This window comes from Rhinoderma darwinii, chromosome 2, assembly GCF_050947455.1.
Source record: "Rhinoderma darwinii isolate aRhiDar2 chromosome 2, aRhiDar2.hap1, whole genome shotgun sequence".
NCBI lineage: Eukaryota > Metazoa > Chordata > Amphibia > Anura > Rhinodermatidae > Rhinoderma > Rhinoderma darwinii.
The window spans coordinates 2283451-2308456 of NC_134688.1; the positions used below are offsets into that span (position 1 = coordinate 2283451).

Below are 25006 nucleotides of genomic sequence, written 5' to 3' on the forward strand. Positions count from 1 at the left end.
GCAGCATTCACGGGAATAACGGCAGAGAGGAGAGGTTTCTCTCATCTCCGTCAGCGGGGCTGTGGCTGTGTAATACAGTCATTGCCCCGCTCCTGACAGGAAGTGCGTGCGCGGTCAGCCTGAGGAGATGCGGCCGGCACTGCACTAATGAGCGGCGGCGCAGGCACTGAGGACAGAAAATCGGGGTGTTTTGCAGCGCGCCCGTCATGTTCTGTCTTCATTGCCGGCAATCAGTGCAGCGCTGGCCGCATCGCATCATCCTGACGGCGCGCACTTGTCAGGAGCGGGGCAGTGGCTGTATCACGCATATATCACACAGCCGCAGCCCCGCTCGCACAGCTAAGTATCGAAATACATGAAATAACAGTATCGTACCGTTTGGGGATGCACGGTATCGAAACAGTATCGAAGTTTCGATGCATCGTGCATCCCTAGTGTGAATGAGGCCTCAGTGTTCTACTGACGTTTGGAGGGTCATCATATACTTTGCATTTCTCTGGCTTGAGGTTTTTTTTGCCATTTGGTGCAATGTCTGGTCCCATCTATCGGCATTTTTACACCTTATTGTGTTGTACAGGTCGATAAGTAGAACACAGGGTCATTGTCCATCGTCAGTCCCCTCCGCAGACTCTTCTTCCCACAAGCTTATCTCCCACTCCACGCGTTTAATCCTCTGACACATCTTAACGGCGCTGGACTCGAGCTCAGCCAGGAGACGGGCCAGTTTGGTCTGCAGAGATTCCAGGTTGACCTCCAGCCTCTTTACCTTGTTGTCCAGTTCTTGTTGCTTTGCCACCAACTCAGCGGCCAAATTCTCATCAAGTTTATTCATCTTAAGTAGAATCTCACGACCCTTCTCCTCCAGCATGGCCTTGGCGTCAGGGTACTCAGTGAGGGCATCTCTCAGGTCTTCCTTGGAGAGGCAGAACAGATCCGAGTAGCCAATGCTTCTGATGTTTGCAGTTCTGCGGTTCCCAGATGTGTTACCTGCAAAGAAAATACAAGTCTGAAGCATGAGGGCTGCTCCACAGTGTCCCGTGTACAAAACAATCCAGAATCCTGCATATACTGTATCTGACTGTAAGACCTAATTCTGATCTAAAGATAAGTGTGATAAATATAATACTGCCCCCTATATACAAGAATATAACTAATATAATACTGCTCCTATATACAAGAATATAACTACTATAATACTGCCCCTATATACAAGAATATAACTACTATAATACTGGTCTCTATATACAAGAATATAACTACTATAATACTGCCCCCTATATACAAGAATATAACTACTATAATACTGCTCCTATATACAAGAATGTAACTACTATAATACTGCCCCTATATACAAGAATATAACTACTATAATACTGCTCCTATATACAAGAATATAACTACTATAATACTGCCCCCTATATACAAGAATATAACTACTATAATACTGCTCCTATATACAAGAATATAACTACTATAATACTGCTCCCTATATACAAGAATATAACTACAATAATACTGCCCCCTATATACAAGAATATAACTACTATAATACTGCCCCTATATACAAGAATATAACTACTATAATACTGCCCGCTATATACAAGAATATAACTACTATAATACTGCCCCCTATATACAAGAATATAACTACTATAATACTGCTCCTATATACAAGAATATAACTACTATAATACTGCCCCCTATATACAAGAATATAACTAATATAATACTGCTCCTATATACAAGAATATAACTACTATAATACTGCTCCTATATACAAGAATATAACTACTATAATACTGCTCCCTATATACAAGAATATAACTACTATAATACTGCTCCTATATACAAGAATATAACTAATATAATACTGCTCCTATATACAAGATTATATAACTAATATAATACTGCCTTCTATATACAAGAATATAACCACTATACTACTGCCCCCTATATACAAGAATATAACCACTATACTACTGCCCCCTATATACAAGAATATAACTACTATAATACTGTCCCTATATACAAGAATATAACTACTATAATACTGCCCTCTATATACAAGAATATAACCACTATAATACTGCCTCCTATATACAAGAATATAACTACTATAATACTGCTCCTATATACAAGAATATAACTAATATAATACTGCTCCTATATACAAGATTATATAACTAATATAATACTGCCTTCTATATACAAGAATATAACCACTATACTACTGCCCCCTATATACAAGAATATAACCACTATACTACTGCCCCCTATATACAAGAATATAACTACTATAATACTGTCCCTATATACAAGAATATAACTACTATAATACTGCCCTCTATATACAAGAATATAACCACTATAATACTGCCTTCTATATACAAGAATATAACCACTATACTACTGCCCCCTATATACAAGAATATAACCACTATACTACTGCCCCCTATATACAAGAATATAACTACTATAATACTGTCCCTATATACAAGAATATAACTACTATAATACTGCCCTCTATATACAAGAATATAACCACTATAATACTGCCCCTATATACAAGAATATAACCACTATAATACTGCCCCCAATATGCAAGAATATAACTACTATAATACTGTCCCTATATACAAGAATATAACTGCTATAATACTATTCCTATATACAAGAATATAACTACTATAATACTGCCCCCTATATACAAGAATATAACTACTATAATACTGCCCCTATAGACAAGAATATAACTACTATAATACTACCCCCTATATACAAGAATATAACCACTATACTACTGCCCCCTATATACAAGAATATAACTACTATAATACTGCCCCCTATATACAAGAATATAACTACTATAATACTGCTCCTATATACAAGAATATAACTACTATAATACTGCCCCTATATACAAGAATATAACCACTATAATACTGCCCCCAATATGCAAGAATATAACTACTATAATACTGTCCCTATATACAAGAATATAACTACTATAATACTGCCCCTATAGACAAGAATATAACTACTATAATCCTGCCCCTATATACAAGAATATACCTACTATAATACAGCCCCTATATACAAGAATATAACCACTATAATACTGCCCCCTATATACAAGAATATACCTACTATAATACAGCCCCTATATACAAGAATATAACTACTATAATACTGCCCCCTATATACAAGAATATAACTACTATAATACTGCCCCTATAGACAAGAATATAACTACTATAATCCTGCCCCTATATACAAGAATATAACTACTATAATACTGCCCCTATATACAAGAATATAACCACTATAATACTGCCCCCAATATGCAAGAATATAACTGCTATAATACTGTTCCTATATACAAGAATATAACTACTATAATACTGCCCCTATAGACAAGAATATAACTACTATAATACTGCCCCCTATATACAGGAATATAACTACTATAATACTGCCCCTGTATACAAGAATATAACTACTATAATACTGCCCTCTATATACAAGAATATAACTACTATAATACTGCTCCTATATACAAGAATATAACTACTATAATACTGCCCCTATAGACAAGAATATAACTACTATAATACTACCCCCTATATACAAGAATATAACCACTATACTACTGCCCCCTATATACAAGAATATAACTACTATAATACTGCCCCCTATATACAAGAATATAACTACTATAATACTGTCCCTATATACAAGAATATAACTACTATAATACTGCCCTCTATATACAAGAATATAACTACTATAATACTGCCCCTATATACAAGAATATAACCACTATAATACTGCTCCTATATACAAGAATATAACTACTATAATACTGCCCCTATATACAAGAATATAACTACTATAATACTGCCTCCTATATACAAGAATATAACTACTATAATACTGCCTCCTATATACAAGAATATAACCACTATAATACTGCTCCTATATACAAGAATATAACTACTATAATACTGCCCCCTATATACAAGAATATAACTACTATAATACTGCCTCCTATATACAAGAATATAACTACTATAATACTGCTGCTATATACAAGAATATAACTACTATAATACTGCTCCTATATACATGTATAGAACTACTATAATACTGCCCCCTGTGGAGTAGAATATAATTACAGTCACAAGTGTCATGATTCAGGGGGGGATATTTCTCTCTGCTCCCCTATATTTGTGCTGCGCTCCACATCTCCGGCAGAGTTGAGACTGGATGTAATGAATCAGAAATAACTATTGCCATTCACCTTTTATATTCAGGATACTGATTTCTCCAAAGTACATGCCTTCTCCGAGGACTGCAAACTGCGTGACCCCATCATCGGCCACCACTGCCAGCTTCCCCTCCTTGATGATGTACATCTCGCGGCCGATGTCCCCTTTCTTGCAGACATATTCCTCCGGGCTGTAGACTTGGGGCTTCAGCTTCAGCACCAGTTCCTCCAGTAAGCTTTTCTCGCAGTGCTGGAAGATCTGCACTTTGCTGAGGGTGGACATGTGGACGCTGACGGCCACCTCCACCCGCAACTTCTCCGGCAAATTCTGCAGAATCTGGTTCTCGTTGGTTAACTTCTTATTGATCTGGAGGTGCTGGTGCCAGGCTATGACCTTCTTCTTCAGGCTTCTGTTAACCTTGTACATCTTCATGTAGAGCTTGACCTGGTCGTAGTTTGGGTAGAAGGACTTGTCCGCACTGTTCACGTTGGAGACCACGGAGCTGATGCTGCCCATAATGGTGGCGAATCCAAGAACGGCAATGAGGAAGTCGACCACCATGAAGATGTATTCCTCCTCCTGCATGGGGGAGGGTATGTCCCCTACTGTGGTTAGGATGAGGGTGGAGAAGTAGAAGCTGTACAGATACTGGCGCCGTAAACGTCCAAACTCCGGGTCCGAGATGTTGGGGTACACCCACGCGTCCTTTCCAAACCCTACGTAGCTGGAGAGCGCAAAATACACGCAGCTGTTCCAGTGAATGACCACAAAGATGTAGGCCATCAGCTTGCAGATCCGGAAGACGTTGGGATAGGGAATACGCGTCTCCGTGCGGTCAAACGACTCAAACAGACGATTGAAACGTAGAAATCGGTTAACTCGGACAGCGGCGGCGTGGATGCCAAATCTGAAATATAGGAAGTCAGTAGGAAGAATAGACAGAAGATCCCAGCGGAATTGTGGAGAGCGCAAGTAACGAACGGCGATCAGGCGTCTGTTGGTGACGAGGATTCCTTCCTGCAGAAAACCTGAAGGGAATTCAGAGTGTGAAATATCTTATAATAACACCACGTAAATCCTAAGTACTGATCCTAAGGTACATCATGTCCTACAGTCACATCCAGAGCTGCAGTCACAATCCTGCTGTTACATCATGTCGTACAGTCACATCCAGAGCTGCAGTCACAATTCTGCTGTTACATCATGTCGTACAGTCACATCCAGAGCTGCAGTCACAATTCTGCTGTTACATCATGTCGTACAGTCACATCCAGAGCTGCAGTCACAATTCCACTGTTACATCATGTCGTACAGTCACATCCAGAGCTGCACTCACAATTCCACTGTTACATCATGTCGTACAGTCACATCCAGAGCTGCACTCACAATCCTGCTGTTACATTATGTCGTACAGTCACATCCAGAGCTGCACTCACAATTCTACTGTTACATCATGTCGTACAGTCACATCCAGAGCTGCACTCACAATTCTACTGTTACATCATGTTGTACAGTCACATCCAGAGCTGCAGTCACAATTCTGCTGTTACATCATGTCGTACAGTCACATCCAGAGCTGCAGTCAAAATTCTGCTGTTACATTATGACGTACAGTCACATCCAGAGCTGCAGTCAAAATTCTGCTGTTACATCATGTCGTACAGTCACAGCCAGAGCTGCAGTCACAATTCTGATGTTACATCATGTCGTACAGTCACATCCAGAGCTGCAGTCACAATGCTGCTGTTACATAATGTCGTACAGTCACATCCAGAGCTGCAGTCACAATTCTGATGTTACATCATGTCGTACAGTCACATCCAGAGCTGCAGTCACAATTCTGCTGTTAGATCATGTCGTACAGTCGCATCCAGAGCTGCACTCACAATTTTGCTGTTACACAGTAGTTGTATCAGGAGTTTTGCTGTTAGATCACATCTTATCCTTCAGTCACATCCAGAGCTGCATTCCTAATTCTGCCAGCCGTCACTGACTACACCCCTCAAGGCTTGGATGAGCTGTAACATTGATCAGTACTTTGATGCTCTACACCTCCCACAATGCAGCACAGCACTGATCTGATCAGACGCAGAAGCTTCAGGGGTGACTGATAGATGTGACAGTGGACAGGAAACCAATACCATTGTGAATGCAGCTCTGGTAGTGACTGGTGTATAATGATGTGTAAATACTGTGTTCACTGATACTTATTCCTGAAATATGGGACCCTGGTGCCTTGTGGTGGGTCCACGTGACGGACCTGTGTAAAAGTTGGCGATTATGTCCATGATGTATAGGATGTCGCACAGGTAATCCAGGCAGAGCCAGAGCGGGAGGTACCTGTACTGGATCCCCGTGAAGCAGGACCTGGGGAAACACATGGAGTGGTCATGAGTATTTCACATCTCATGTGCTGCTGGGTAGAGGCAGAGGGAGCTGCTTGATCCAGTGTCAGGACACAGAGCTGTGTACACGGAGCTGCGGGAGATGCACTGACTGTAGGTCTCATGGAGCGGAAGGGATTTCCGGTGCACAGAATGTGCTGGGGTATTTTTGATTATTTTCTGGGGGAGGTTTTTGTGTTTGTTTTCCAAATTAGAGGAGTAACAAATTTTATCCCAGTACAAAATATTATTGGTACAAATTTTTCTATATTTTACAAAGTTCGTTGGTTGTGAGCACGGCACGTGGTGAAGTATAACACACACCCTGGTAAAGAAGGTAATAATGGCCCGTAGTGTGTTCTGGGCTGAGGAAGCGTGCGCATTACACACCAAGTCCATCAGTGATGATGAGGAACCTCCGAGAAGACGCCCCAGGACATCCGCCGCGGCTGCCCCGAGAGCAGCGACTCACGTGGACCAGACCCTCTGGATTATGAGCCCCGGTTTATGGGCAGCTTTGGTTTATCTACAAAAACTATTTCACAATCTATTTCTCCGATGATTTTATTGAATTGATGGAGACGAATCCAGGCACACAGCAAATCATATCCCCAATCCCCACATCTATATACGCCGAGCGGCACAGGGGACCCCAGAAAGGTGGCGGAGATAAGACGTGGGGCCTTGTGCGGAGTGTGAAGAAGCCGAGTACTAGGTCCTACTGGAGTCCGGAAGTATTGTACTCACCCCGATGTATTGTCCACACCCCGATGTATTGTACTCACCCCGATGTATTGTCCACACCCCGATGTATTGTACTCACCCCGATGTATTGTACTCACCCCGTTGTATTGTACTCACCCCGATGTATTGTACTCACCCCGATGTATTGTCCACACCCCGATGTATTGTACTCACCCCGATGTATTGTACTCACCCCGATGTATTGTACTCACCCCGATGTATTGTCCACACCCCGATGTATTGTACTCACCCCGATGTATTGTCCACACCCCGATGTATTGTACTCACCCAGATGTATTGTACTCACCCCGATGTATTGTCCACACCCCGATGTATTGTACTCACCCCGATGTATTGTCCACACCCCGATGTATTGTACTCACCCCGATGTATTGTCCACACCCCGATGTATTGTACTCACCCCAATGTATTGTCCACACCCCGATGTATTGTCCACACCCCGATGTATTGTCCACACCCCGATGTATTGTCCTCACCCCGATGTATTGTCCACACCCCGATGTATTGTCCTCACCCCGATGTATTGTCCACACCCCGATGTATTGTCCTCACCCCGATGTATTGTCCACACCCCGATGTATTGTATTCACCCCGATGTATTGTACACACCCCGATGTATTGCCCACACCCCGATGTATTGTACTCACCCCGATGTATTGTCCACACCCCGATGTATTGTACTCACCCCGATGTACCGCAAGGCGATTGTCAGGACACATTTTGAGGAAATCCTTAGGATCCTCCATTATAATGATAATGTGCAGTGCCCACCCCCAGATGACCCCAGGTTTGACCATTTATTTACAATTAGGCCCCTCAAAAACCATTTCAGTGCCAAGTTTGCCCAAACAGACACCTCCGAGGACGGCATTTACCAGTCCTTCTCCATGAATTAGAAGATCATCAAAAAGTTCATTTATTTCAGTAATTCAGCTCATAAAGTGTCTCATATTCTATAGACTCATCACACACAGAGGGATCTACTTCCAGCAGTTTTTTCTTCTAATGTTGATGATTATGGGAACAGTTACTGAAAACCCAAAGTTTATTGTCTCAGAAAATGTGAATATTATATAAGCCAAATATCAAAAATTATTTTCAATACCGAAATGTTGTCCTACTGAGAAGTCCGTCCAGTATCTGCCCCCAATACTTGGCCGGGGCTCCGACTCTGCATGAATTACTGCATCAATGTGGCGTGGCATGGAGGTGATCAGCCTGTGGCACTGCTGAGGTGTTATCAATGCTGCGTGGCATGGGGGCGATCAGCCTGTGGCACTGCTGAGGTGTTATCAATGCGGCGTGGCATGGGGGCGATCAGCCTGTGGCACTGCTGAGGTGTTATCAAAGCTGCATGGCATGGGGGCGATCAGCCTGTGGCACTGCTGAGGTGTTATCAATGCGGCGTGGCATGGGCGCGATCAGCCTGTGGCACTGCTGAGGTGTTATAAATGCAGCGTGGCATGGAGGTGATCAGCCTGTGGCACTGCTGAGTTGTTATCAATGCGGCGTGGCATGGAGGCGATCAGCCTGTGGCACTGCTGAGGTCTTATCAATGCGGCGTGGCATGAAGGTGATCAGCCTGTGGCACTGCTGAGGTGTTATCAATGCAGAGTGGCATGGAGGCGATCAGCCTGTGGCACTGCTGAGGTGTTATCAATGCGGCGTGGCATGGAGACGATCAGACTGTGGCACTGCTGAGGTGTTATCAATGTGGCATGGAGGTGATCAGCCTGTGGCACTGCTGAGGTCTTATCAATGCGGCGTGGCATGAAGGTGATCAGCCTGTGGCACTGCTGAGGTGTTATCAATGCAGCATGGCATGGAGGCGATCAGCCTGTGGCACTGCTGAGGTGTTATCAATGCGGCGCGGCATGGAGGCGATCAGCCTGTGGCACTGCTGAGTTGTTATCAATGCGGCGTGGCATGGAGGCGATCAGCCTGTGGCACTGCTGAGGTCTTATCAATGCGGCGTGGCATGAAGGTGATCAGCCTGTGGCAATGCTGAGGTGTTATTAATGCAGAGTGGCATGGAGGCGATCAGCCTGTGGCACTGCTGAGGTGTTATCAATGCGGCGTGGCATGGAGGCGATCAGACTGTGGCACTGCTGAGGTGTTATCAATGCGGCGTGGCATGGAGGTGATCAGCCTGTGGCACTGCTGAGGTGTTATCAATGCGGCGTGGCATGGAGATGATCAGCCTGTGGCACTGCTGACGGGTTATCAATGCGGCGTGGCATGAAGATGATCAGCCTGTGGCACTGCTGAGGTGTTATCAATGTAGCGTGGCATGGAGGCGATCAGCCTGTGGCACTGCTGAGGTGTTATCAATGTGGCGTGGCATGGGGATGATCAGCCTGTGGCACTGCTGAGGTGTTATCAATGCAGCGTGGCGTGGGGGTGATCAGCCGGTGGCACAGCTGAGGTGTTATGGAAGCCCAGGTTGTATGATATCGGCCTTCAGCTCGCCTGCATTGTTGGGTTTGGGGTCTCATCTTCCTCTTGACAATACCCTATAGATTCTCTATGGGGTTTAGGTCAGGTGAGTTTGCTGGCCAATCAGGCGCAGTGATCCTGAGGTTATTACACCAGGTATTGGCACTTTTGGCAGTGTGGGCAGGTGCCAAGTCCTGCTGGAAAATGAAATCAGCGTCTCCATAAAGCTGTCAGCAGAGGGAAGAATGAAGTGCTGGGAAATGTCCTGCTAGACGCTGCGCTGACTCTGGACTTGATATAACACAGCGGACCAGCACCAGCAGATGACACGGCCCCCAAACCATCACTGACTGCGGACACTTCACACTGGACAGCAGGACACATTGGATTGACTCCTCTCCACTCTCCCTCCAGACTCCAGGACCTTCCAAATGAAATGCAAAATTGACTTTCATCTGATAACAGGACTGTGGACACTGAGCAGCAGTGTTGGTCCACTGTGTTATATCAAGTCCAGAGTTGCCGACCACTTATTGTTTGCGGTGATCAGTTTACCAGGCGGACAGCCAGGATGAGGTTCACCATAGTGAGATACGGCTGGTAGGGCCTGTGCCGGGCATCATAAATTATAACCACAGATCTGACGCCCTGAGACCAGACCGGTACGGACGGAAGTTTCTGCTCTCTATTATGGGACTTTGTCACATTGGTGACATCCGCTCATGTTCCCGGCCGGGCGTCTGCAGCTGTATCTCTCATCACCGGATACAACAAGCCATCAGGGGTCATCCGTAACTGACGTACTGACATCTGCACGGACCGGCTAGATTCCGTCCCATGGTATTTGGGGCCCTGGTTTGTCGTATATCTCAGGAAAGCTCCCGCTGTAGATGTCACGGTATCCAGAGTTCACCTCTGGCGGCCGGTCTACGTCGGTATAACTTTTTCTGCTGGATAGAATCGCAGAGTAGACTGATATATGCCGACAAGTCCAGTAAAAAAACGCAAACTCCGCAGTCTATGTTTCTTTTTTACTATAGGAGTCAATTAGGGAGGTGTTACTGTAACCTGCACAGTGGAATATGTTGGAGCCATCAGTCAGAGGTCAACGTCAGGTCATATTCAAGACATGATATGAACAGCGCCCTAATAACTGTGGAAGGCCAACGTAAGACATCCCACCACATCAAGTCCCCACGTCCATTCTCCTCTTACTGCCGGTACAAAAGTGGCCGTACCAGCAGCACAACCTGCAGCAGCACCAGAACCTCCAGCACCTGCAGCAGCACCAGAACCTCGAGCACCTGCAGCAGCACCAGTACATACAGCAGAACCTGCAGCAGCACCAGTACATACAGCAGCACCAGAACCTCCAGCACCTGCAGCAGCACCAGTACATACAGCAGCACCAGAACCTGCAGCAGCACCGGTACATACAGCAGCACCGGTACATACAGCAGCACCAGAACCTGCAGCAGCACCGGTACATACAGCAGCACCGGTACATACAGCAGCACCAGAACCTGCAGCAGCACCGGTACATACAGCAGCACCGGTACATACAGCAGCACCAGAACCTGCAGCAGAACCTGCAGCAGCACCAGTACATACAGCAGCACCGGTACATACAGCAGCACCGGTACATACAGCAGCACCGGTACATACAGCAGCACCGGTACATACAGCAACACTGGTACATACAGCAGCATCGGTACATACAGCAGCATCGGTACATACAGCAGCACCCGTACATACAGCAGCACCGGTACATACAGCATCGGTACATACAGCAGCACCGGTACATACAGCAGCACCCGTACAGTACGGTTTCGAACGTATTTTGGCGCTGATTCCGACGCCGTTTCTGCGTCAAAATTAGCGTCAAAGAAATCTGGCCTAATATTCCCTTGTTTCTAACCCACCATCTAAGCAGAATTCCCCTGCCTCTTTTTTCAGAGTCTGTTACACCACAGCCCCCCACAAAAGCTGCACATTATACAAAACGATCTGTTTATTCAAAAAGCCCACAACACCCGACATGAGTGCCCTGAGGGGTGTAGATTCCAGAATGGGGTCACTACTTGGGAGTTTCTAATATTCTGAGCCTCTGTAATCACGGCTGGAAACAAGCGAATAAATTCTACAGGAATCAAATTTGGTCCGAATTTGCTGAATGTTTCGTATTCACTTAAATACGAAACTTTTACAGTTTGCAGTGCTCGAATAGTGGTGGGGTGACCGAAACATACAAATACATGTGAAACCGGGTCATATAAAGGAACAATACATGATGTGGCATAGTGTGGGGGAGGGGAGAGGAAGGAGAACATTTACCTGGGTGAGGGGAGAGGAATGAGAGCCTGTACCTGGGTTAGGGGAGAGGAATGAGAGCCTGTACCTGGGTGGGGCGAGAGGAAGAAGAGCCTGTACCTGAGTGAGGGGAGAGGAAGGAGAACCCATACCAGGGGGAGGGGAGGGAGAGCCTGTACCTGGTTGAGAGGAGAGAAAGGAGAGCCTGTACCTGGGTGAGGGGAGAGGAAGGAGAGCTGTTACCTGGGATAGGGGAGATGGAGAGCCTGTACCTGGGTGAGGGGAGAGGAAGGAGAGCCTGTACCGAGGGGAGGGGAAGGAGAGCCTGTACCTGGGTTAGGGGAGAGGAAGGAGAGCCTGTACCTGGGGAGGGGAGAGGAAGGAGAGCCAGTACCAGAGTTTGGGGAGAGGAAGGAGAGCCTGTACCTGGGTGAGGGAAGAGGAAGGAGAGCCTGTACCTGGGTGAGGAAAGAGGAAGGAGAGCCTGTACCTGGGTGAGGAAAGAGGAAGGAAAGCCTGTACCTGGGTGAGGGAGAAGAAGGAGAGCCTTGGCCTGGGTGAGGGGAGATAAAGAAGAGCCTGTACTTGGGTGAGGGGAGAGGAAGGAGAGCCGTTACCTGGGTGAGGGGAGAGGAAGGAGAATCCATACCAGGGAGAGGAAGGAGAGCCTGTGCTTGGGTGAGGGGAGAGGAAGGGGAGCCTGTACCTAGTTGATTGGAGAAGAAGGAGAGCCTGTTCCTGGGTGAGGGGAGAGGAAGGAGAGCCTGTACCTAGGGGAGGGGAAGGAGAGCCTATACCTGGGGAGGGGAGAGGAAGGAGAGCCTGTATCTGGGTGAGGGGAGAGGAAGGAGTGCCTGTTCCAGGGTGAGGGGAGAGGAAGGAGAGCTTGTACCTGGGGGAGGGGAAGAAGAGCCTGTACCTGGGTGAGGGGAGAGGAAGGAGAGCCCGTACCTGGGTGAGGGGAGGGGAAGGAGAGCCTGTACCTGGGGAGGGGGAGGATGGAGATCATGTACCTGGGTGAGGGGAGAGGAAGGAGAGCCTGTACCTGGGGGAGGGGAGAGCTTGTACCTGGGAGAGGGGAGAGATGATACCTGGGGGAGGGAAGAGCTTGTACTTGTGGAGAGGAGAGCTTATACCTGGGGAGGAGAGAGCCTATACCTCAGGGAGGAGAGAGCTTGTACCTGGGGGAGATGATACCTGTGGGAGAGGAGAGCTTGTAACTGGGGGAGGGAAGAGCTTGTACCTGGGGAGGGGAGATATGACACCAGGGGCAGGGGAGAGCTTAAACCTGGGGGAGGGGAGAGCTTGTACCTGGGGGAAGGGAGAGATGATACCAGGGGAGGGGGAGCTTATAACTGGGGGAAGGGAAAGCTTATACCTGGAGGCAGAGAGCTTTTACCTGGGGGAGGGGAAAACTTGTACCAGGCAGGGGGGAGAGCTTGTACCTGGTGGGAGAGATGATACCTGGGGGGAGGGAGAGCTCATACCTGGGGAAGGGGAGAGCTTATACCTGGGGGAGGGGAGAGCTTATACCTGGGGAGAGGAGAGCTTGTGCCTGGGGGAGGGGAGCGCTTGTGCCTGGGGGAGAGGAGTGCTTGTACCTGGGCTAAAGAGCTTATTCTTTATTTTTTTGTGGAAATTAAACCTTTTTGAACTAAAACTAAATTTTATTGAAAAAAATGAATTTTTCATTTTTACAGCCAAATTCTAATAAAATCTTTGAAACACCTGTGGGGTGAAAATGCCCCCTATGTCCCTATATCAATTCCTTGTGGAGTGTAGTTTCCAAAATGAGGTATTTTGGGGGGGTTTCTTATATTTTGGCACCTGAAGGCCTCTGTAAAATGATGCCTGAAAAACAAAAAGGGGGCCTCCAAAATCCACAAGGTGCCCCTTCATTTCTGATGGTTTGAATCAAGAAGCATACTAGCCCCGATCATACATGGGGAGAGATTATACCTGGGGGGAGATGATACCTGGGGGGGAGATGATACCTGGGGGGGAGATGATACCTGGGGATGGAGGGGGAGCATAGACAATTTGTAGGGGGGGATTATTGGGCTCCTTTCACGCTGCCGTTATAGTATGTTTAGGATCCTTCTGTCAGATGAGGAGATGAACGAGAGTCCAAACGGTCACAATCGCTTCTGTTATAATTACCATTGATTTCAATGGTAATTCTTTTGTTTCAGATGCTTTCCATTTTGGTTCTCGTTCATCTCCTCCTCCGACAGAAGGGTCCTAAACCTACTATAACGGCAGCGTGAAAGGAGCCTAATCAGATTAACCTGAGGGGAAGTAACGATCCTTAGATGATCTTGAGAGAGGAGAGAAGATCGTCATTCAGTAGGAAGTAGGGGACAGAAAGAAGAGAGTATAACTGCAGGATCAGACTACGCAGGGTTTGTTTGTAGTCTGTTACCATGGAGATGCCTAAGTAAAAAAAACACCATATACTGTTGGGAAAAAACTTAATATTTAATTTTCACAACCTAATTCTAATAAATTCTATGAAACACCTGTGGGGTCAAGATGCTCACTGCACCTAGATTTATTCCTTGGGAGGTAGGTTCCAAAATGGGGCATTTTTGGGGTGTTTCTTATGTTTTGGCACCTCAAGACCTCTGTAAACATATAATGGTGCCTAAAAAACATCCTAATAAAAAGGAGACCCCAAATTCCTCTAGGTGCTCCTTCACTTCTGAGGCCTATATTTCAGTCCAGTAGCGCACTAGGGCCACAGATGGGATATTTCTAGGGCCACATGTGGGATATATCTAAAAACTTCAGAAGCAGGGTAATAAATATTGAGTTGTGTTTCTCTATTCACGCTTGCTGTGTTACAGGAAAAAACAATTAAAATTGAATATCTGCAAAAAAAAATAAAAACTTGTCACCTCCATTTTATTTTTATTAATTTGAAACACCTAAAGGGTAAAGGGACTTTTTAACTGCTGTTTTGGATACTTTGAGGGGTGCTGTATTTAAGAGGAGGGATTTATGAGGGGTTTCTAATATATAGCCCCCTCAATGCCACTTCAGAACTAAATTGGTCCCTAATAAAAATAGGTTTTGCAAATTTTGTTGAAAATGTGATAAACTGCTAGTAAACATATAAACCTTATAAGATCCCTAAAAAATTTTATTAAAAAAGTATCTACATAAAGAAGCCATGAGGTGAACCTTACATATTTACTGATATTTATCCATTTTAGAAGAAGAGGATTTCAAATGTAAGAAAACTATAATTTTTCAAAATTGCATTTACATGCAGCAGCACCAATACATGCAGCAGCAACAGAACCTGCAGCAGCACCAGAACCTCCAGCACCTGCAGCAGCACCAGTACATACAGCAGCACCAGAACCTGCAGCAGCACCGGTACATACAGCAGCACCGGTACATACAGCAGCACCAGAACCTGCAGCAGCACCGGTACATACAGCAGCACCGGTACATACAGCAGCACCGGTACATACAGCAGCACCGGTACATACAGCAGCACCGGTACATACAGCTGCACCGGTACATACAGCTGCACCGGTACATACATCAGCACCGGTACATACAGCAGCATCGGTACATACAGCAGCACCCGTACATACAGCAGCACCGGTACATACAGCAGCACCGGTACATACAGCAGCACCGGTACATACAGCAGCACCGGTACATACAGCTGCACCGGTACATACATCAGCACCGGTACATACAGCAGCATCGGTACATACAGCAGCACCCGTACATACAGCAGCACCAGTACATACAGCAGCACCGGTACATACAGCAGCACCCGTACAGTACGGTTTCGAACGTGTTTTGGCGCTGATTCCGATGCCGTTTCTGCGTCAAAATTAGCGCCAAAGAAATCTGGCCTAATATTCCCTTGTTTCTAACCCACCATCTAAGCAGAATTCCCCTGCCTCTTTTTTCAGAGTCTGTTACACCACAGCCCCCCACAAAAGCTGCACATTATACAAAACGATCTGTTTATTCAAAAAGCCCACAACACCCGACATGAGTGCCCTGAGGGGTGTAGATTCCAGAATGGGGTCACTACTTGGGAGTTTCTAATATTCTGAGCCTCTGTAATCACGGCTGGAAACAAGCGAATAAATTCTACAGGAATCAAATTTGGTCCGAATTTGCTGAATGTTTCGGATTCACTTAAATACGAAACTTTTACAGTTTGCAGTGCTCGAATAGTGGTGGGGTGACCGAAACATACAAATACATGTGAAACCGGGTCATATAAAGGAACAATACATGATGTGGCATAGTGTGGGGGAGGGGAGAGGAAGGAGAACATTTACCTGGGTGAGGGGAGAGGAATGAGAGCCTGTACCTGGGTTAGGGGAGAGGAATGAGAGCCTGTACCTGGGTGGGGCGAGAGGAAGAAGAGCCTGTACCTGAGTGAGGGGAGAGGAAGGAGAACCCATACCAGGGGGAGGGGAGGGAGAGCCTGTACCTGGTTGAGAGGAGAGAAAGGAGAGCCTGTACCTGGGTGAGGGGAGAGGAAGGAGAGCTGTTACCTGGGATAGGGGAGATGGAGAGCCTGTACCTGGGTGAGGGGAGAGGAAGGAGAGCCCATACCAGGGTGAGGAGAGAGGAAGGAGAGCCTGTACCGAGGGGAGGGGAAGGAGAGCCTGTACCTGAGTGAGGGGAGAGGAAGGAGAGCCTGTACCTGGGTTAGGGGAGAGGAAGGAGAGCCTGTACCTGGGATAGGTGAGAGGAATGAGAGCCTGTACCTGGGGAGGGGAGAGGAAGGAGAGCCAGTACCTGAGTGAGGGGAGAGGAAGGAGAGCCTGTACCTGGGTGAGGGAAGAGGAAGGAGAGCCTGTACCTGGGTGAGGGGAGAGGAAGGAAAGCCTGTACCTGGGTGAGGGAGAAGAAGGAGAGCCTTGGCCTGGGTGAGGGGAGATAAAGAAGAGCCTGTACTTGGGTGAGGGGAGAGGAAGGAGAGCCGTTACCTGGGTGAGGGGAGAGGAAGGAGAGTCCATACCAGGGAGAGGAAGGAGAGCCTGTGCTTGTGTGAGGGGAGAGGAAGGGGAGCCTGTACCTAGTTGATTGGAGAGGAAGGAGAGCCTGTTCCTGGGTGAGGGGAGAGGAAGGAGAGCCTGTACCTAGGGGAGGGGAAGGAGAGCCTATACCTGGGGAGGGGAGAGGAAGGAGATCCTGTATCTGGGTGAGGGGAGAGGAAGGAGTGCCTGTATCTGGGTGAGGGGAGAGGAAGGAGAGCCTGTACCTGGGTGAGGGGAGAGGAAGGAGAGCCTGTACCTGGGGGAGGGGAGAGGAAGGGGAGCCTGTATCTGTGTGAGGGGAGAGGAAGCAGAGCCTGTACCTGGGTGAGGGGAGAGGAAGGAGAGCCTGTACCTGGGTGAGGGGGGAGGAAGGAGAGCATGTACCTGGGTGAGGGGAGAGGAAGGAGTGCCTTTACTTGGGTGAGGGGAGAGGAAGGAGAGCCTGTACCAAGGGGAGGGGAAGGAGAGCTTATACCTGGGGAGGGGTGAGGAAGGAGAGCCTGTACCTGGGTGAGGGGAGAGGAAGGAGGAGCCCGTACCTGGGTGAGGGGAGGGGAAGGAGAGCCTGTACCTGGCGAGGGGGGAGGAAGGAGAGCCTGTACCTGGGTGAGGGGAGAGGAAGGAGAGCCTGTACCTGGGTAAGGGGAGAGGAAGGAGAGCCTGTACCTGGGTGAGGAGAGAGGAAGGAGAGCCTGTTCCTGGTTAAGGGGAGAGGAAGGAGAGCCTGTTCCTGGGTGAGGGGAGAGGAAGGAGAGCTTGTACCTGGGGGAGGGGAAGAAGAGCCTGTATTTGGGTGAGGACAGAGGAAGGAGAGCCTGTTCCTGGTTGAGGGGAGAGGAAGGAGAACCTGTTCCTGGGTGAGGGGAGAGGAAGGAGAGCCTGTTCCTGGTTGAGGGGAGAGGAAGGAGAGCCTGTTCCTGGGTGAGGGGAGAGGAAGGAGAGCTTGTACCTGGGGGAGGGGAAGAAGAGCCTGTACCTGGGTGAGGGGAGAGGAAGGAGAGCCCGTACCTGGGTGAGGGGAGGGGAAGGAGAGCCTGTACCGGGGGAGGAAGGAGATCATGTACCTGGGTGAGGGGAGAGGAAGGAGAGCCTGTACCTGGGGGAGGGGAGAGCTTGTACCTGGGAGAGGGGAGAGATGATACCTGGGGGAGGGAAGAGCTTGTACTTTTGGAGAGGAGAGCTTATACCTGGGGAGGAGAGAGCCTATACCTCAGGGAGGAGAGAGCTTGTACCTGGGGGAGGGGAAGAAGAGCCTGTACCTGGGTGAGGAGAGAGGAAGGAGAGCCTGTTCCTGGTTGAGGGGAGAGGAAGGAGAGCCTGTTCCTGGGTGAGGGGAGAGGAAGGAGGGCCTGGGGGAGGGAAAGAAGGGCCTGTACCTGGGTGAGGGGAGAGGAAGGAGAGCCCGTACCTGGGTGAGGGGAGGGGAAGGAGAGCCTGTACCTGGGGAGGGGGAGGAAAGAGATAATGTACCTGGGTGAGGGGAGAGGAAGGAGAGCCTGTACCTGGGGGAGGGGAGAGCTTGTACCTGGGAGAGGGGATAGATGATACCTGGGGAAGGGAAGAGCTTGTACTTGTGGAGAGGAGAGCTTATACCTGGGGAGGAGAGAGCCTATACCTCAGGGAGGAGAGAGCTTGTACCTGGGGGAGATGATACCTGTGGGAGAGGAGAGCTTGTAACTGGGGGAGGGAAGAGCTTGTACCTGGGGAGGGGAGATATGACACCAGGGGCAGGGGAGAGCTTAAACCTGGGGGAGGGGAGAGCTTGTACCTGGGGGAAGGGAGAGATGATACCAGGGGGGAGGGGAGAGCTTATAACTGGGGGCAGAGAAAGCTTATACCTGGAGGCAGAGAGCTTTTACCTGGGGGAGGGGAAAACTTGTACCAGGCAGGGGGGAGAGCTTGTACCTGGTGGGAGAGATGATACCTGGGGGAGGGGAGAGCTTATACCTGGGGGAGGGGAGAGCTTATACCTGGGGACAGGAGAGCTTGTGCCTGGGGGAGGGGAGCGCTTGTACCTGGAGGAGAGGAGTGCTTGTACCTGGAGGAGAGGAGTGCTTGTACCTGGGCTAAAGAGCTTATTCTTTATTTTTTTGTGGAAATTAAACCTTTTTGAACTAAAACTAAATTTTATTGAAAAAAATGAATTTTTCATTTTTACAGCCAAATTCTAATAAAATCTTTGAAACACCTGTGGGGTGAAAATGCCCCCTATGTCCCTATATCAATTCCTTGTGGAGTGTAGTTTCCAAAATGAGGTATTTTGGGGGGGTTTCTTATATTTTGGCACCTGAAGGCCTCTGTAAAATGATGCCTGAAAAACAAAAAGGGGGCCTCCAAAATCCACAAGGTGCCCCTTCATTTCTGATGGTTTGAATCAAGAAGCATACTAGCCCCGATCATACATGGGGGGAGATTATACCTGGGGGAGATGATACCTGGGGGGGAGATGATACCTGGGGATGGAGGGGGAGCATAGACAATTTGTAGGGGGGGATTATTGGGCTCCTTTCACGCTGCCGTTATAGTATGTTTAGGATCCTTCTGTCAGATGAGGAGATGAACGAGAGTCCAAACGGTCACAATCGCTTCCGTTATAATTACCATTGATTTCAATGGTAATTCTTTTGTTTCAGATGCTTTCCATTTTGGTTCTCGTTCATCTCCTCCTCCGACAGAAGGGTCCTAAACCTACTATAACGGCAGCGTGAAAGGAGCCTAATCAGATTAACCTGAGGGGAAGTAACGATCCTTAGATGATCTTGAGAGAGGAGAGAAGATCGTCATTCAGTAGGAAGTAGGGGACAGAAAGAAGAGAGTATAACTGCAGGATCAGACTACGCAGGGTTTGTTTGTAGTCTGTTACCATGGAGATGCCTAAGTAAAAAAAACACCATATACTGTTGGGAAAAAACTTAATATTTAATTTTCACAACCTAATTCTAATAAATTCTATGAAACACCTGTGGGGTCAAGATGCTCACTGCACCTAGATTTATTCCTTGGGAGGTAGGTTCCAAAATGGGGCATTTTTGGGGTGTTTCTTATGTTTTGGCACCTCAAGACCTCTGTAAACATATAATGGTGCCTAAAAAACATCCTAATAAAAAGGAGACCCCTAATTCCTCTAGGTGCTTCTTCACTTCTGAGGCCTATATTTCAATCCAGTAGCGCACTAGGGCCACAGATGGGATATTTCTAGGGCCACATGTGGGATATATCTAAAAACTTCAGAAGCAGGGTAATAAATATTGAGTTGTGTTTCTCTATTCACGCTTGCTGTGTTACAGGAAAAAACAATTAAAATTTAATATCTGCAAAAAAAAATAAAAACTTGTCACCTCCATTTTATTTTTATTAATTTGAAACACCTAAAGGGTAAAGGGACTTTTTAACTGCTGTTTTGGATACTTTGAGGGGTGCTGTATTTAAGAGGAGGGATTTATGAGGGGTTTCTAATATATAGGCCCCTCAATGCCACTTCAGAACTAAATTGGTCCCTAATAAAAATAGGTTTTGCAAATTTTGTTGAAAATGTGATAAACTGCTAGTAAACATATAAACCTTATAAGATCCCTAACATTTTTTATTAAAAAAGTATCTACATAAAGAAGCCATGAGGTGAACCTTACATATTTACTGATATTTATCCATTTTAGAAGAAGAGGATTTCAAATGTAAGAAAACTATAATTTTTCAAAATTGCATTTACATTTTTAAATTTTTTATCAATAAGGCTATGTTCACGCGTCTTAACAAATTACGTCTGAAATTACGGAGCTGTTCACAGGCGAAAACAGCTCCTGAATTTCAGATGTTTTGACAAGTGCACGCGTTTTTCGCGGCATCCATTACGCACGTAATTGGAGCTGTTTTTCTATGGAGTCAATGAAAAACGGCTCCAACTACGTCCCAAGAAGTGACAGGCACTTCTTTGAGGCGGCCGTCTTTTTACGCGCCGTCTGTTGACAGCGGCGCGTAAAAAAAAAGCCCATCTGCACAGAACACCGTAAGACCCGTTTGGAGCCGTTTTTTCGGCCGTAATTCCAGGCGAGAAACGCCTGAATTACGTCCGTAAATAGGGCGTGTGAACTTACCCTTAAGAGTAAACATATCTTCCAAAATTTGCCACCAAATTGTATCGCTGGCCCCTCCCGCACAAATGGTGCTGGCTCCTCCCTCATTATGTGTCTCTGGCTCCTCCCTCATCATGTGTCTCTGACTCCTCCTTCATTATGTGTCTCTGGCTCCTCCCTCATCTTATCTCTGGCTTCTCCATCATTACGTGTCTCTGGCTCCTCCTTCATTATGTGTCTCTGGCTCCTCCCTCATCTTTTCTCTGGCTCCTCCCTCATTATGTGTCTCTGGGGTTTTCCCTCATCTTGTGTCTCTGGCTCCTCCCTCATTATGTGTTTCAGGCTCCTCCCTCATTATGTGTCTCTGACTCCTCCCTTATTATGTGTCTCTGGCTCCTCCTTCATTATGTGTCTCCAGGTTCTCTCTCATTATGTGTCTGGCTCCTACCTCAACATGTATCTCTAGCTCCTCCCTCATTAGGTGTCTCTAGCTCCTCCTTCATTATGTCTCTGGCTCCTCCTTCATTATGTGTCTCTGGTTCCTACCTTAACATGTGTCTCTGGCTTCTGCCTCATTATCTGTCTCTGGCTCCTCCCTCATTATGTGGTGCTATCTCCTTCCTCATCATGTGTCTCTAGCTCCTCCCTCAATATGTCTCTAGCTCCTTCCTCATGTGTTTCTGGCTCCTCCATCATCATGTGCCTCTGGCTCCTCCCTCATCATGTGCCTCTGGCTCCTCTCTCATCATGTGTCTGGCTCCTCCCTCATCATGTGTCTCTGGGTTCTCTCTCATCATGTGTCTCTGGGTTCTCTCTCATCATTTGTCTCTGGCTCCTCCCTTATCATGTGTCTGGCTCCTCCCTCATCATGTGTCTATGGGTTCTCTCTCATCATGTGTCTCTGGGTTCTCTCTCATCATGTGTCTCTGGCTCCTCCCTCATTATGTGTCTGGCTCCTCTCTCATCATGTGTTTCTGGCTCCACCCTCATCATGTGTTTCTGGCTCCTCCCTCATCATTTGTCTGGCTCCTCCCTCATCATGTGTCTCTATTCTCGCTCATCATGTGCCTCTAACTCCTCCCTCATTATGTATTTCTGGCTCCTTTCTTACTATGTCTCTGGCTCCTCCATTATGTGTTTCAGGCTCCTCCTTCATCATGTGTCTCTAGCTCCTCCCTGATTATGTGTCTCTTGCTTCTCCCTCATCAGGTTTCTCTGGCTCCTCCTTCATCATGTGTCTCTTGCTCCTCCCTCATCATGTGTCCCTGGCTCCTCCCTCATCATGTGTCTCTAGCTCCTCCCTGATTATGTGTCTCTGGCTCCTCCCTCATTATGTGTCTGAAGCTCCTCCATCATTATGTCTCTGGCTCCTCCTTCATTATGTATCATTGCTCCTTCCTCAACATGTGTCTCTGGCTCCTCCCTCATTACCTGTCTCTAGCTCCTCCCTCATTATGTCTCTAGCTCCTTCCTCATTATGTGTCTCTAGCTCCTCCCTCATCATGTGTTTCTGGCTCCTCCATCATCATATGCCTCTGGCTCTTCCCTCATCATGTGTCTCTGGCTCCTCCCTCATCATGTGTCTGGCTTCTCCTTCATCATGTGTCCCTGGGTTCTCTCTCGTCATGTGTCTCTAGCCCCTCCCTGATTATGTGTCTCTGGCTCCTCTCTCATCATGTGTTTCTGGCTCCACTCTCATCATGTGTTTCTGGGTTCTCTCTCATCATGTGTCTCTGGCTCCTCCCTCATTATGTGTCTGGCTCCTCTCTCATTATGTGTCTGGCTCCTCTCTCACCATGTATTTCTGGCTCCTCCCTCATCATGTGTCTCTATTCTCGCTCATCATGTCTCTGGCTCCTCCCTCATCATGTGCCTCTAACTCCTCCCTCATTATGTATTTCTGGCTCCTTTTTTACTATGTCTCTGGCTCCTCCTTCATCATGTGTTTCAGGCTCCTCCTTCATCATGTGTCTCTAGCTCCTCCCTGATTATGTGTCTCTTGCCTCTCCCTCATCAGGTTTCTCTGGCTCCTCCCTCATCATGTGTCTCTTGCTCCTCCCTCATCATGTGTCCCTGGCTCTTCCCTCATCATGTGTCTCTAGCTCCTCCCTGATTGTGTCTCTGGCTCCTCCCTCAACATTTGTCTCTGGCTCCTACCTCACCATGTGTTTTTGGCTCCTCCCTCATCATGTGCCCCTGGCTCCTCCCACATCATGTGCCTGTTTCCTCCCTCATCATGTGTCTCTAGCTCCTCCCTCATTATGTGTCTTTGGCTCCTCCCTCATTGTGTCTCTGGCTCCTCCCTCTTATACATCCCGTCACATTGACACATGAGAGAGATGTACTACCAGTGAGAGCGGTCACAGACGGGCAGATGTCTCGCTAGTCCTGGTGGTCAGTGACACATGTGCCGATCCTGGTGAACACCATAAATAACCATAAACGCTGATCCTAACCGCACAGTCCCATCCTGAAGCTCCACACCTGAGGTCTCCGGATAAATAAAGGGGAGGAGTCTCCTATATCAACCAATCACATCCCAGTTTCCATTTTCTTGCTTGTACTAGAAAAATGAAAGCTGTTAGCTGATTGGCTGCTATGGGCAACTCCTCTATTTTTTGGTTTTCTTCAGTAAACTTTATTGTCCCAACGTCTGTGAACATCTCAGGCCCCTAATACCTGCAGATGATGATGACCCAGTTGTATGTGATGGGGATGACCATGATGTTGAGCCAGGTGTAGTACCATCCTCCGGCCGGGTCCAGGATCCACGCACGTTTCTGGGTGCTGGAAAAATAACCGACACCGAGAGATCAGCGCAAGTCACGCAGAGATTATACGTTATATCACAGGACTGACGCCAGGGCCCGAGGGGCCACAACCCTCCGACCCCAGGGCAAATGGCAGTGAACTCCCACCACATGTACCCTCCTCCATCAACAGCGTTGGCTGGTGAGCCTCTGATATCAAAGAGCTGGAGTCAAAATCCCTGCTTGCTGCCAGTGAATGAAAACATTTATTCTTTACATTGAAAATCCATCCTGATAATATTTCATACAGCTGAGGTCTTGTTACAATGTATCAAGTAAGAGCTATCATTTATGCTGCTGTGTTAAGCTCACAGAGGATTGTCTACACCGATACATTGCAACAAACCCTCCACTGTGGGAAATATTACATCAAGATGAGTTTTCTATCTCTGGTTATAAAGAAGAATGTCCCCTGACATTCACTGACAACAAGCAGGGACTTTAAAAATGGTGATTAGCTGAAACACTTTTAGAAAGTAGCAGAACATACACATTCACGGTGAAGATTTCGCCAGTCCCCGCAGTACACAAAGGGGCAGATTTACTAAGTCCAGTGCTTAATACAGCGGCCATGACAGCTACCCTACCAGTTGTCATCCAGCTTTTCCGGACCCCTGAATGGCTAGTTTTATAACAATATGGGCACAGATAATCTTTCGCTACGTCGATTTTCCCTCTAAGAAAGCTGCGAGCCGTCACGGCCTCCATACTGATTGTTTCCCAGAGTCAGATATATAAGAGACGTCTTGTGAGAAGATGATGAGAGTGAAGACCGTCCCGGGAGGGAGATGTCCTATAACTACAATCTCCACCATCTCTCCGCCCTTCCCCCTCATACCTGGGGTTTTCTGTCTTCTCCATGGGTTTGGTCCAGGCTTTGATCTCCTCTTTCTCCATCCTCTCGGCTCGATGGGACATCATGTGGGTCAGGGTGTTCAT

At 47.3% G+C, this 25006-nt stretch overlaps 1 protein-coding gene across 1 annotated transcript; it reads right to left on the reverse strand.

The window, feature by feature from the left end:
* Positions 1-424: 424 nt before the first annotated feature.
* CNGA4 (cyclic nucleotide gated channel subunit alpha 4) lies at positions 425-25006 on the reverse strand. Its single transcript, XM_075849898.1, has 5 exons — positions 24906-25006; positions 23937-24044; positions 6529-6635; positions 4301-5296; positions 425-987 (listed from the first exon to the last, which is right to left on the reverse strand). Exons 1-5 carry the CDS (start codon positions 25004-25006, stop codon positions 599-601), a joined length of 1701 nt encoding a protein of 566 aa, XP_075706013.1. The 3' UTR covers positions 425-598.

Bases quoted from the DNA above. Each gene is read 5' to 3' on its own strand.
- CNGA4 (XM_075849898.1), bottom strand. From the start codon at position 25,006: ATGAACACCCTGACCCACATGATGTCCCATCGAGCCGAGAGGATGGAG. The intron at 24,045-24,905 runs GTATGAGGGGGA...TTATTTTTCCAG, and splicing joins GAGAAGACAGAAAACCCCAG to CACCCAGAAACGTGCGTGGA. The intron at 5,297-6,528 runs GTCCGTCACGTG...AATTCCCTTCAG, and splicing joins AATCGCCAACTTTTACACAG to GTTTTCTGCAGGAAGGAATC.